This window comes from Pelophylax lessonae (assembly GCF_965119305.1).
Source record: "Pelophylax lessonae genome assembly, chromosome: 2".
NCBI classification, from domain to species: Eukaryota; Metazoa; Chordata; class Amphibia; order Anura; family Ranidae; genus Pelophylax; species Pelophylax lessonae.
The window spans coordinates 385,402,138-385,415,836 of record NC_138769.1 but is presented as its reverse complement, the minus strand read 5'-3'; the positions used below and the strand labels follow the sequence as shown (position 1 = coordinate 385,415,836).

Genomic DNA, 13,699 nt, shown 5'->3' with positions numbered 1-13,699 from the left:
CTAAAGGTGTTTTTCTTTGGCAGTGGAGCTCCTCCTTTTTACCTAGTGCTGACACTCGGTTTCCTCCGGATCGCTGCAGACACGTGCTGTACAGACACCCTGGCCCTTTCTGGTGCGGGTGGTGAGTCTGGGGGGGGTGGTCTCTCTCTCTCTCTCTGCTGGGGGCCTTCAGTGCTTTTGTGCCTGACCTTTTGGGGATGCTATAGAGTGGAGGGACGTTGTGGGGAAAAGTTTTTTTTTTTTTTTTTTTTTTTCTCTGTGGGGTTCCCCTGCTGCACCGTGGACTCTGTGGCACACATTTCCCCACCAAACCCTCTCTGAGGTCGCAGGGCCCTCCGAATTCCAGCCATCCATAGATGCACTGTCAGCGGTCCTGGAATCCTGCATGTCCCGGGTGGAGGTGGCTTTTAAGAATCAAAGTGCTAAAAAAAAAAAAAAAAAAAATGCCCAGCCTACCCCTGCTTCAACTGATGGGTCTGATTCGGCCGCCGCATCTTATTCTGCATACCTGTGGGTGGTGGCCAGGGGTTTGTCGAGCCCTGAGTGGACTGTAGATTTAGGAAGACTTTTTACGAAGAGGACTAGCAAAGTAAAACTTAACTTAAGCCAACACTTTTTTTTTTCCCACACGTTTTGGGATAAAGGTTTTGCTAAAGAAATGGAAGCTGACCATTGTAAGTACCCTGGTTGGTGTTGTATAGTTCTAACTTGTTTGCTGTACAGCTTGTCTGTTACAGGAAGTTAACCACTTCTGGACTGGAAGGATTTGCTCCCTTAATGACCAGGTCATTTTTTGCGATTCGCCACTGCTTTACTTTAACGGACAATTGCACAGTCGTTTGACGCTGTACCTAAATAAAATTTTCCTTTTTTTTCCGACAAATAGAACTCTTTTGGTGGTATTTGATCACCTGAGCGTTTTTTTTTTTTTTTTCTGCGCTATAAACAAAGTGACAATTCTGGAAAAAATGATTTTTCACTTTCTGCTATGACATTCCCAAAAAAAAAAAATTCTAAACTATTTTTTTTTTTTTTTTTTTAATACCTTTTTTTATTTTTTTTAGACTAGTAATGGCGGTGTTCTGTGATTTTTAGCGGGACTGCGACATTGCGGCGGACAGATCCGACCCCCTAACTGACACTTTTTACACTTTTGGGAGGACCAGTGGCATTACCACAGTAATCAGTGCTAAAAATATGCACAGTTACTGTAATGACACTGGCAGGGAAGGGGTTAACCCAGGGGTGATCAAAGGTAAGTGTGAGCCTAGGAGTGTTTTCTAACTGTATGGGGTAGGGACTTGTGAAATTAACGGAGACCTATATAGGAGGATCACCGGCGCTCTGATTTCAGACAAAACGGTCTGCTGTGTTTACAATAGCAGACTGTCATCCTCTTTCAGCCGGGAGCGATCGCGGGTGCCGGCGGCAATCAGTGCCGCCAGTCCAGTGGATCGGCATCCCCCGCTGCCTAGTGGGGGCACGCGCTCGCCCCCAGTAGCACTGCTGTACAGGTACGATTCGTGCAGCCGAGCCAGCCTGCCGCAGTATATATGAGGCGGGCGGTCGGCCGGCAAGTGGTTAAAAAGTAACAGCAGGATCCAAGTTTATTAGAAAAAAACGGAGTTAACCACTTTACCCACTGGGCACTTAAACCCCCTTCCTAACCAGACCAATTTTCAGCTTTCAGTGCTCTCACATTTTGAATGACAATTACTCAGTCATGCAACACTGTCCCCATATGAAATTTTCATCTTTTTTTTTTTGTTTTGTTTTTTTACACTAACAGCTTTCTTTTGGGGGTATTTAATCATAATTGGGTTTTTTTTTTTTGCGCTATAAATGAAAGACCGAAAATTTTGTAAAAAAAAAAATGCATTTTTCTTCGTTTTGGTTTTAAATTTTGCAAATTTGTCATTTTTTTTTTCATAAATTTTGACTAAAATTTATACTGCTACATATCTTTAGTAAAAATAACCCAAATAAGTATACAGTTTTTGGTCTTTGTGAAGGTAAAGTCTACAAGCTATGGTGCCAATCATTGAAAATTGATCACACCTAAAGTACTGACGGCCTATCTCATTTCTTGAGACCCTAACAAGTCAGGACAGTACAAATGCCCCCCCAAATGACCCCTTTTTGGAAAGTAGACATTCCAAGGTATTTAGTAAGAGGCATGGTGAGTTTTTTGAAGTTGTAATTTTTTCCCACAATTCTTTGCAAAATGAAGATTTTTTAAAAAAAACAATAATTTTTCACAAAATGGGTCATATTACGAAGTTATTTCTCACACCGTACAGGCATACTTGCAACTACACCCCAAAATACATTCTGCTACTCCTCCTGAGTATGGCGATACCACATGTGTGACACTTTTCCACAGCCTAGCCACATACAGAGGCCCAACATCCAAGGAGCACCGTCAGGCGTTCTAGAAGCAAAAATTACACATATAATTTTCTGACGACCTATCAAACTCTTGAAAGTCCTGGAGCACCTGGACAATGAAATTACCCACAAAATTACCCCATTTTGGAAAGAAAACACCCCAACACATGATCTAGGAGGCATGAGTCTTTTGAACTTGTCATTTTTTTCTAAAAGTTTTTGGAAAATGTGGAAAGAAAACCAAAACGCATTTTTTTTTTTTACACAAAATTGTCCATTTATAAGACCTTTCTAACACATAGCATGTACATAGCAAAAATGACACCCCAAAATACATTCTGCCACTCCTCCTGAGTATGGCGATACCACATATGTGTCATTTCCTGACTTCCCATTACAATTTTGTGAGGCACTGATGAGCATTTTAGTGGCATAGATGTGGCCCGGTTGAGCACTGACGTGGAATTGATGTGGCCCGGTTGAGCACTGACGTGGAATTGATGTGGCCCGGATGAGCACTGACGTGGAATTGATGTGCCACTAACGTGGCACTGATGAGCACTGACGTGGCATGGATGTAGCATGGATTAGCCCTGATGTGGCATTGATGTGGCACGGATGAGCACTGACGTGGCACAATGAGCACCCTGACGTGGCATGGATGTAACACAGATAAGCAGTGACATGGCATGGACGTGGCACGGATGAGCACTGGCGTGGCACGGATGAGCACTGGCGTGGCACGGATGAGCACTGGCGTGGCACGGATGAGCACTGGCGTGGCACGGATGAGGCACTGGCGTGGCACGGATGAGGCACTGACGGGGCAGAGGAGGCGTGTTGCTGCAGTTTCTCTCCTCTCCTCGCACGCTGTACCGATTTGCTGTGTACAGCGTCCGAGGAGAGAAATGAACCGGACATGCGCTGGTTTGTTGTGACGTGATCGCTCTGTCATTGGACGGAGCGATCACGTGGTAAAGGATCGCTCTCATTGGCCCTTTACCACGATCCATGATGCGTTGGGTCCCCGGGACCCGGCGAGCACGGACAGTCCCGTGTGCGCGCCCCAGGGGGCGCGCAGGAGCACGATTCTGGGAGGACGTTCAGGAACGCCCTCCCAGAACTAGACAACCACTTTGCGTCCGTATTTTTACAACGGCCGGTATTTTTACAACGGCCAGTCGGAAAGTGGTTAAAGGGCGTACTCAGACTGCTTTGTTAAGGCAGTAGTATACTCCATTTTTTTTACTTTTACAGTATTGGACAGGTGATGAGCAGTGCCTGGTTTTCTCCACACATACCGCTTAGAATTAAGGCCAAAAAGTTCTATTTTGGTCTCATCAGACCAGAGAATCTTATTTCTCACCATCTTGGAGTCCTTCAGGTGTTTTTTAGCAAACTCCATGCGGGCTTTCATGTGTCTTACACTTAGGAGAGGCTTCCGTCGGGCCACTCTGCCATAAAGCCCCGACTGGTGGAGGGCTGCAGTGATGGTTGACTTTCTACAACTTTCTCCCATCTCCTGACTGCATCTCTGGAGCTCAGCCACAGTGATCTTTGGGTTCTTCTTTACCTCTCTCACCAAGGCTCTTCTCCCCCGATAGCTCAGTTTGGCCGGACGGCCAGCTCTAGGAAGGGTTCTGGTCGTCCCAAATGTCTTCCATTTGAGGATTATGGAGGCCACTGTGCTCTTAGGAACCTTAAGTGCAGCAGAAATCTTTTTGTAACCTTGGCCAGATCTGTGCCTTGCCACAATTCTGTCTCTGAGCTCTTCAGGCAGTTCCTTTTGACCTCATGATTCTCATTTGCTCTGACATGCATTGTGATCTGGGAGGTCTTATATAGACAGGTGTGTGGCTTTCCTAATCAAGTCCAATCAGTATAATCAAACACAGCTGGACTCAAATGAAGGTGTAGAACCATCTCAAGGATGATCAGAAGAAATGGAAAGCACCTGAGTTAAATATGAGTGTCACAGCAAAGGGTCTGAATACTTAGGACCATGTGATATTTCAGTTTTTCTTTTTTAATAAATCTGCAACAATGTCAACAATTCTGTGTTTTTCTGTCAGTATGGGGTGCTATGTGTACATTCATGAGGAAGAAGAATGAACTTAAATGATTTTAGCAAATGGCTGCAATATAACAGTGAAAAATTTAAGGGGGTCTGAATACTTTCCGTACCCACTGTACATACATACATACATACATACATACACAGTGCATTGCGAAAGTATTCGGCCCCCTTGACCTTTTCGACCTTTGGCCACATTTCAGGCTTCAAACATAAAGATATAAAACTGTAATTTTTTTTTTTTTTTTTTTTTTGAAGAATCAACAAGTGGGACACAATCATGAAGTGGAATGAAATTTATTGGATATTTCAAACTTTTTTAACAAATAAAAAAAACTGAAAAATTGGGCGTGCAAAATGATTCAACCCCCTTAAGGTAATACTTTGTAGCACCCCCTTTTTGCTGCGATTACAGCTGTAAGTCGCTTGGGGTATGTCTCTATCAGTTTTGCACATCGAGAGAAAATTTTTTGCCCATTCCTCCTTGCAAAACGGCTCAAGCTCAGTGAGGTTGGATGGAGAGCATTGGTGAACAGCAGTTTTCAGTTCATTCCACAGATTCTCGATTGCATTCAGGTCTGGACTTTGACTTGGCCATTCTAACACCTGGATATGTTTATTTGTGAACCATTCCATTGTAGATTTTGCTTTGTTTTGGATCATTGTCTTGTTGGAAGACAAATCTCCATCCCAGTCTCGGGTCTTTTGCAGACTCCGTCAGGTTTTCTTCCAGAATAGTCCTGTATTTGGCTCCATCCATCTTCCCATCAATTTTAACCATCTTCCCTGTCCCTGCTGAAGAAAAGCAGGCCCAAACCATGATGCTGCCACCACCATGTTTGACAGTGGGCATGGTGTGTTCGGGGTGATGAGCTGTGTTGTCTTTACGCCAAACATAACGTTTTGCATTGTTGCCAATAAGTTTGATTTTGGTTTCATCTGACCAGAGCTTCTTCCACATGTTTGGTGTGTCTCCCAGGTGGCTTTTGGCAAACTTTAAATGACACTTTTTATGGATATCTTTAAGAAATGGCTTTCTTCTTGCCACTCTTCCATAAAGGCCAGATTTGTGCAGTATACGACTGATTGTTGTCCTATGGACAGAGTCTCCCACCTCAGCTGTAGATCTCTGCAGTTCATCCAGAGTGATCATGGGCCTCTTGGCTGCATCTCTGATCAGTCTTCCCCTTGTATGAGCTAAAAGTTTAGAGGGGCGGCCAGGGCTTCGTAGATTTGCAGTGGTCTGATACTCCTTCCATTTCAATATTATCGCTTGCACAGTGCTCCTTGGAATGTTTAAAGCTTGGGAAATCTTTTTGTATACAAATCTGGCTTTAAACTTCTCCACAACAGTATCTCGGACCTGCCTGGTGTGTTCCTTGTTCTTCATAATGCTCGCTGCGCTTTAAACGGACCTCTGAGACTATCGCAGTGCAGGTGCATTTATACAGAGACTTGATTACACACAGGTGGATTCTATTTATCATCATTCGTCATTTAGGTCAACATTGGATCATTCAGAGATCCTCACTGAACTTCTGGAGAGAGTTTGCTGCACTGAAAGTAAAGGGGCTGAATAATTTTGCACGCCCAATTTTTCAGTTTTTTTTTAACAAAGTTTGAAACATCCAAAAAATCTCGTTACACTTCATGATTGTGTCCCACTTGTTGATTCTTCACCAAAAAATAGTTTTATATCTTTGTTTGAAGCCTGAAATGTGGCAAAAGGTCAAAGTTCAAGGGGGCTGAATACTTTTGCAAGGCACTGTGTGTGTGTGTGTGTATATGTGTATATGTATATATGTGTATATGTATATATGTGTGTATATATATATATATATATATATATATATATATATATATATATATATGTATATGTATGTATGTGTTTTGGGGGTCTAAAATTTTCTAGCAAGAAATACTGATTTCAACTTGTAAACAACAAATGTCAGACGTAGGCCTAGTCCTTAAGTGGTTAAAAAAAGAAAAAAAAAAAGACCCCGTGAAACAAGTATCAATAGTGAAAAAACCTTTTGAGAGCATAATTTATTGCAGAAACATGCTTGGAATCCAAAGCACTTGTATATCAAAGCAAATTTCCCCATAAATAATGGAAATGATTAATTCCAAAACCATTTTATTCATAAGTCTTTCAGTTTATAGTCCATATAAAAAGATTATAGCAATGTGATAGTTGTATAACAATAAAATGTCCATCCACATATGGCAGCCTCCACAAGGGGATTAGAAGCAAAATCTAGCAGGAGCTACAGTGCATAAAAGAGAAGAGCCTCTAAGTTTAGCAATATGGTTACATTTAATGAAGGTGTAACATTTAGCAACTCGGTTGATTAAAAGAGGCACATCTAAGTATACAGGCATCCGGGTTAAAGCGGTCCACATAGACCATCGTCCTCGTCCCCGGCCTTCACCGTGGTCAGTCTGCAGTCGTGACCAGGAAAGCTATCCTGCAGTGGAGCGATCTGAAAGTGAGGCTTAAAGCAATCGTGGAGCGCAGCGTGGAAGGGTTTGATGCCAATGGTGCAGAGGACGGTCTATGTGGACACCTTTACCCTGGATGCCTGCATACTTGGATATGCCTGTTTTAATCATCAACCATGTGAGTTGCTAAATGTTACACCTTCGTTAAATGTTTATCATATTGCTACACTTAGAGGCGCCTCTTTTCTACTCAGTTATGACATTAAGCTACTTGTATATCAAGTGGTGTTGAAAATTATCGTAGAATCGATACATCTCGATGCAGCCTTGAACGATGAGATTGGCCGCATCGATTGCATGGATGGACGTCATCCCTGCTCCCCCCTGCCTCTCCCCATCTGACAGTTTGCACAGGAATCTGATCGCACTGGTGTGATGGTGGGGGGGGTGTTTATGTAGAAAATGTTTGATCCAAATTCAATGTGTGTACGCTTTCTATGAGCAAATCATGTTCAACATCTTATGGAAGTGCTTGCTAACAGTATTGCCCATAGTTTCCTCTTAAAACCCATTACAGGCATACCCCACTTTTAAGTACACAATGGGACCAGAGCATGTATGTAAAACGAAAATGTACTTAAAGCGGAGTTCCACCCAAAAGTGGAACTTCCGCTTTAGGTATTCTAACCTTTTGGGGGGGGGGGGAGCCGGTATCTAGTTTTGACAGGTACCCGCTCCCACTTCGGCTTGGAGCGCCGCGGCGCCCTGAACGGAAGTTCTCCTCTCCCCCTCCCTCCCTGCAATCTTCTGGGACATGTCAGAGGTCCCAGAAGATTGCCGGCCAATCAAGACGCGCAGCGCGACTCTCACATGCTCAGTGGGTACCCGGCTGTGAAGCCGCAAACTGTCACAGCCGGGTGCCCACAGCAGTGATGCCGAGGGAGAGGATCGAGGCTTCGGGCGGCTGCATCGCTGGACTGTTGGACAGGTGAGTGAAATGGCTGGAACTCCGCTTTAAAGTGAAGCAATACATTTTTCATTTCTCAATGCATGTAAATACACTAGCTCCATAAGAAATCTTGGTCTGCTTGACATGGCACTGCTGACAAGGACACCAAGCTTGGGGAGCATGTTAAGGGGATCCAGGACTATAATATGGTAGATTACCTTGGCAAGCTGGCTGGTCACAAATAGGATATGTTGTAGTCCTGGGTCCCCTCTCGGTGCTCCCTAAGTTTGTTATCCCTGTCACTTATGATTTGGGAGCAGTGCCATGTCAAGCTGACCAAGATTTCCCATAGACACCAAAGTTTAAAAACCGGGAGTAGTGCCATGCCAAGCTGACCAGGCTGTGTCTGTACTCGCTAGTGTATGTAAAGTGAGTGTACTTAAAACGGGGTATGCCTGTATTGCCTTTTTAGTGTTCCTTCTTTCTGCAGCATGCCCATGTCAACCATTCTCTCCTTGGCTATTCTTTTCGTTGATTGGAAGCAGAAAGATGCCCACTACTTCTAGTGTATGGAGGAGCAGGATTTTTCACATGTGATTGGGAAGGTCCTCAGCCCTTTTTAAGCCGCGTGGAGTGATTTGGCACCTACCCAAGGCTTTTTGTCCTTGCATATGGGGAGAGGGAGGTGTTAAACCTGTTTGCTGTGGTTTCAGGTGTATGGTTCTGAGGTGGTTTTGCTAGACCTCCTTTTGGATTTAATACCGCTATAATATTCTTTGGCATACAGAAATCCTGATTCAAACAGTTGTAGCATTGTTTTTAAAATGTTTCTGTGTGCAGGTTTTGTTTATTTTTTCTTAGTCTCCATTCACACTCGTACGACTTGTCAGGTGACTTGGTCAGCCTGACAAGTCACGCACCGTCGCGTCCCATAGTGTAGTACAGGAACGGTTCTAATAGGAGCGACACAAGTCGCTCCGACTTAGAAAAAGGGTCCTGTACTACTTCGGGGCGACCTGGAGCGCTTTGCATAGACATTCATTTTATGAAGCCCGTGCAAGTCGTGCCGAAGTTGCGGTGCACGCGACTTCCCCGGTCGCCCCGAAGTCGTGCCGCTTCATTGTGAACCGGCACTTATGTGTAGAAACCCTTGTTTGCTAATTGCATATATAGACTTTCTGCTTAAGCCTGACAAGTCGCGCTCCCTCGCAGTCCATTGGCTGCTACAGGACCCATTCTAATAGGAGCGACACAAGTCGCTCCGACTTAGAAAAAGGGTCCTGTACTACTTCGGGGCGACTTGCATAGACTTCCATTATGTGAAGTCCATGCAAGTCGCTCCAAAGTCATGGTGCATGGGAATGCACAAGTCGCCCCCGAAGTAGTACAGAGTCGTGTCGCCCCAGTGTGAACCGACTCTAACACGTGCAATGTTTGTGCGGCAATCTCCCCTGCTGTGCCTTTGTGTTCTGACTGGGGGACTTACCCCCCACCAGAACACACTGATCAGCACTCACAGCCATTGGCTATGAGGGCTGATCGGATGCTGGTTTTCAAGCATGTCCCTTCCAAAAAAGCCTGACAGGTTTTGTTGGAAAGACAGCTGTACACACAGCTGGTTCTTGTTAAATCAGCTGACATTTGGCCTGTGTGTACCCCGGCTTAGGCTTCTTCGCAATATTGTGCCTTGCTGATCTTTTCTATCTGCAAGTTGGAGAGTCATGTAAATATAAAATGTAAAAAAAGGTGCCCATTGAAGGCCAACTGAAGTCACAGAAAGATGTGCAACAAGATTTAGATTGTACTGGGCTTTAGTTTCATAGTCATGCCTCGGATTTCCTTTTACAGCAGTGGTGCATTGTCAAAATATGACTGGGAAGTCAAAAAGCGAACCCACATTACTGTACTCTGTAATTGCTATTGGGTAACAACCTGTATCGCCGCCTCTTTCTCTGATAGTCGGTGTGAGGATACTTATGCTGCAGGGTAGAAAGGTTTGTCACTTTTCCCTGCCCTCCCACAATGCAATACTGTGCCCTAGTGGCTAATTGTCACTATTGTCATAGTGCTGTGATACAGAGGGAGAGTGTTGTGCCTTTCAACTGGTTGTAATTTTTGGGGATTTTAAATGGTTTCTCTGACGTATAAATACTAGGCAGTTTACCATAGTGTCACTTTTAGCAGTTTGGTGTTTAAGGGCTCGTTCAGACCATACCTGCATGAAAACTGATGGAAAAACAATAAAGATTTTACGTGCAGAGCCATCAGTTTCACGCACGTTTCAGTCACGTCAGTTTTTATGCACGTTGGTTATGTGCCCTATTCACACCAATGTTGATGTCACATCCGTTTTTCTTTCCTGTGCTGAAAGCTGCAGATTCCTGTGCAGAAAAAAAAATATGCACGTTGTGGTGTGAACAGGGCACATGGGGAACAATTGTTTTTTATGCCCTTGCAGTACCCGTGCAGATAAACTGACTTTTTAGCACCATGGTGTGAATGAGGTCTTAAAGCGAATTTCCACCCAAAAGGAGAAGCTTAGCTTGTTTTCTTCCTCATTCGCTTGCTTCCACATTTGGCACCTTCCGCAGGGCCATTCACAAAGTGCAGTGTGCTTCGCGCATGTGCATTAGGAAACAGGCTGTGAAGCCGCAAAGGTTTCACTTCCGGTTTCCCTTACAACGAATGGCGGCAGCACCTGAGAGCTGATTGGAAAATCGGCTGGGGTGCTGACATTGCGGGATCCCTGGACAGCTAAGTGTCCTAATAAGTCAGCAGCTACAGTATTTGTAGCTGCGGAGTTTTAGGGGGGTCAGAACTTCTCTTTAGGCAGCTAGACTGTACCAGTTTCCCTAATGCATCTGGTGATGTGTAACTATATTAAATGGTTTCTATACCTTCTTTAAACTGTCCAAAGCACAAAAAACATTTGGGCTGGCATGACTTTCAATAATTTAAGGCATGTAAGCTTCATATTTTTAGTCATTTATTTTTTACAAAATATCAATTTACTTTTTGAAATTCATATTTTATATTTTTCCAGGTGACGGAATTGAATGACCCTCTTTCAAATGAGGAAAGGAACCTGTTATCGGTTGCATACAAGAATGTTGTTGGTGCCCGTCGCTCTTCATGGAGAGTGATCAGCAGTATTGAGCAGAAGACCTCTGCTGATGGCAATGAAAAGAAAATAGAAATGGTTCGTGCCTACCGTGAAAAAATTGAAAAAGAATTAGAAGCAGTATGTCAGGATGTGTTGAGCCTCTTAGATAATTTCCTCATCAAAAATTGTAGTGAAACACAGTATGAAAGCAAAGTGTTTTACTTGAAAATGAAAGGCGATTATTACCGATATTTGGCAGAAGTTGCCACTGGTGAAAAGAGAGCAGCTGTCGTTGAATCTTCAGAGAAAGCTTACAGTGAGGCTCATGAGATTAGCAAGGAGCACATGCAACCTACTCATCCTATACGGCTGGGCCTGGCACTCAACTATTCTGTGTTCTACTATGAGATCCAAAATGCCCCTGAACAGGCTTGCCATCTGGCCAAGACAGCCTTTGACGATGCTATTGCAGAGCTGGATACGCTGAATGAGGACTCCTACAAGGACTCTACACTTATCATGCAACTCCTACGCGACAACCTAACACTCTGGACAAGTGATCAGCAAGACGATGATGGTGGAGAAGGGAATAATTAAAACCTCTTGATGGACTGGCAGCCGCACGCTGATGCTACTACCGCAGTCTTTATTTTTTTTCCCACAAGTGGGGGGTTGAGGGTGGGGGAGGGCAAGGAAGGGACAACCTCCCCAGGGAAGACCCTACCACCTGTCTTTGATTGCCTCTTCGACATTTTGCCAAAACACCACGAGTGGAAAGTTAGACTGGCTGTGCTAGTATGGAATGGCAGCCTAACACTGGCACATGGACTGTTCTGTAGTTAATAAAAGTGGAGCTGTTTTTATTTTAAGTTATCGCTAGACATATTTAGAAAGAGATTTAAGAATAGGAATAACTTGAATGGAATGCCTTTTTAATAGTTTTGTGGTTCCAGTAAGTTATTTTATATTTATATTTTTAGCTGTATGCACGTCTTGCCCTTCATGCTTTATTCATATTTATTTAGTTTGTGTTGTGTACTTTGTGCACTGCACCTATTAAAACTTAATTTACACAAAATTTTTCGGCAACAATTATAATAATATCCCTACTAACTTAATCTTTACTCTGCCAGCAATAGAATAACTTAACAGTACTTAAATTGGCAATCGGTGACATTGCTTCTTTCCGATTAAAAAAAATTCCAATTTAAACTATTGATGATATTTGGTATAGATCTGGTAAGTTGTGGGTTCAAAATGAAATTCAGATGTACTTTAAATCTCTCTTCTATCTAGCGTGACACATACAATTTAGATGTTCTTGCAGTCCTAAAACAGTCTTCAGAATGTTTTTTTTTTTTTTCTGCTAATTTATTCTTGCTCAACCATAGCTTGGTTGATGGCTGCCCCTCTTAACCTTTTAAAGAATCTGAAATTACATCATAGTGTAAAAAAAAAAAAAAAAAATCTGTACTGAGTTGTAGGAATGAGTGCCTCAAGTAATATTTGGTCCTGCAATTATGGGGCACAGAAAATGTAAATGAAAACCCTACTCCATCCTCCACTTCAAAATGAAAAACACGTTTGTAAAAATAGTCTGCAGTGTACTTTTGTTGGGAGTATTCTAGAACATTTAACTGTAGTTTTAAACTAAAAGTGTTTTTAGTTTCCTTGGCTACATTTTGGCTATAAAATACCGGGAAAATAATAAATTGCCTCTTGATTTAAATGGAATTAAGTATTACACATGAATGGAATAAAAATGTACTTGTTCTGTATCAAAAACTGTAAACCTTATTCCCACTAATCCTTTCAGAAAGAATCCCCAACCATAGATGAGATAAATTTGGATGAATTGTTTTTAGTTTTGTTAGGGTTTCATTGCATCATCTGCTACTGTATGTGGAAGGGTAGTTAATCTCGCATTTTACCATGCATTGTGTCTTTTTGGCATGCATAAAATGGATAACTCCTGTTAGAAACCTGCTTTATGTAATTTTCTGGTTTGATACTTGCAACCAAAGTTCTAAACGTTCTAGTTTAGAAGTATTTAAAAGGAAACTGTATAGGAAGTTTTTTTTTTTATTACATATATATCATTTTTAAGCCATAGGTAACTACAGGACATGTGACAAAATTTTAGCTGATGCAACTTTTCATTCAGACTTAATGAGTTATGCTTACTATAGCAATGCTAAAGTAGCACGATTAAAGCCAATATTTGATTTAGATACCTAAATTAGTCTAATACACCCTACTATGAATTGGCTAATCAATTGATGATTTACAGTTTTCCTTTCTGTCCCCTAATGTCTATCCAGTGATCAGTGTTAAATTTACTTGTCCCATGTGGAAGTAATTTACTGGAATTACATGAACTATTTTAACTTTTCTTGGCTGCTATAAAACCTTAAAGATCTTAAGAAGGCTCCAATGCTAGGGATGATGAGTAGGTTCTAAGCAGCATTTTTTTTTTTTTTTTTTTTTTAATTGCACTTGCCTATTTAACAGTTTTTCCAATGAAATGACTACCGCTGCATTAATCTCAATACAATATTGTGCATGCTAGTGTTGTATTTCTATAACGTAGCTTGAAATTAAATTATACAATAGATGTTATGTATTCCTATGGCAAGCCAACTACTCTTCAATTTCATTGCCTTTATTTTTAGGAAGCAAAACAATTTTTTTCCATTGGAAAGCGAGGGTTAAAGGTAGACTATGTTCTACAGAGCTGTAATCA

At 42.4% G+C, this 13,699-nt stretch overlaps 1 protein-coding gene across 1 annotated transcript in view; it reads left to right on the top strand.

Annotated features, from left to right (window-relative positions):
* YWHAG (tyrosine 3-monooxygenase/tryptophan 5-monooxygenase activation protein gamma) overlaps positions 1–12,142 on the top strand; it is an 80,882-nt gene extending 68,740 nt beyond the window's left edge. The window contains exon 2 of the mRNA XM_082245398.1: positions 10,897–12,142. Coding sequence (XP_082101524.1) covers positions 10,897–11,553 — 657 coding nt within the window. The 3' untranslated portion in view covers positions 11,554–12,142. The remainder of the gene's footprint in view (positions 1–10,896) is intronic.
* Positions 12,143–13,699: the final 1,557 nt, after the last annotated feature.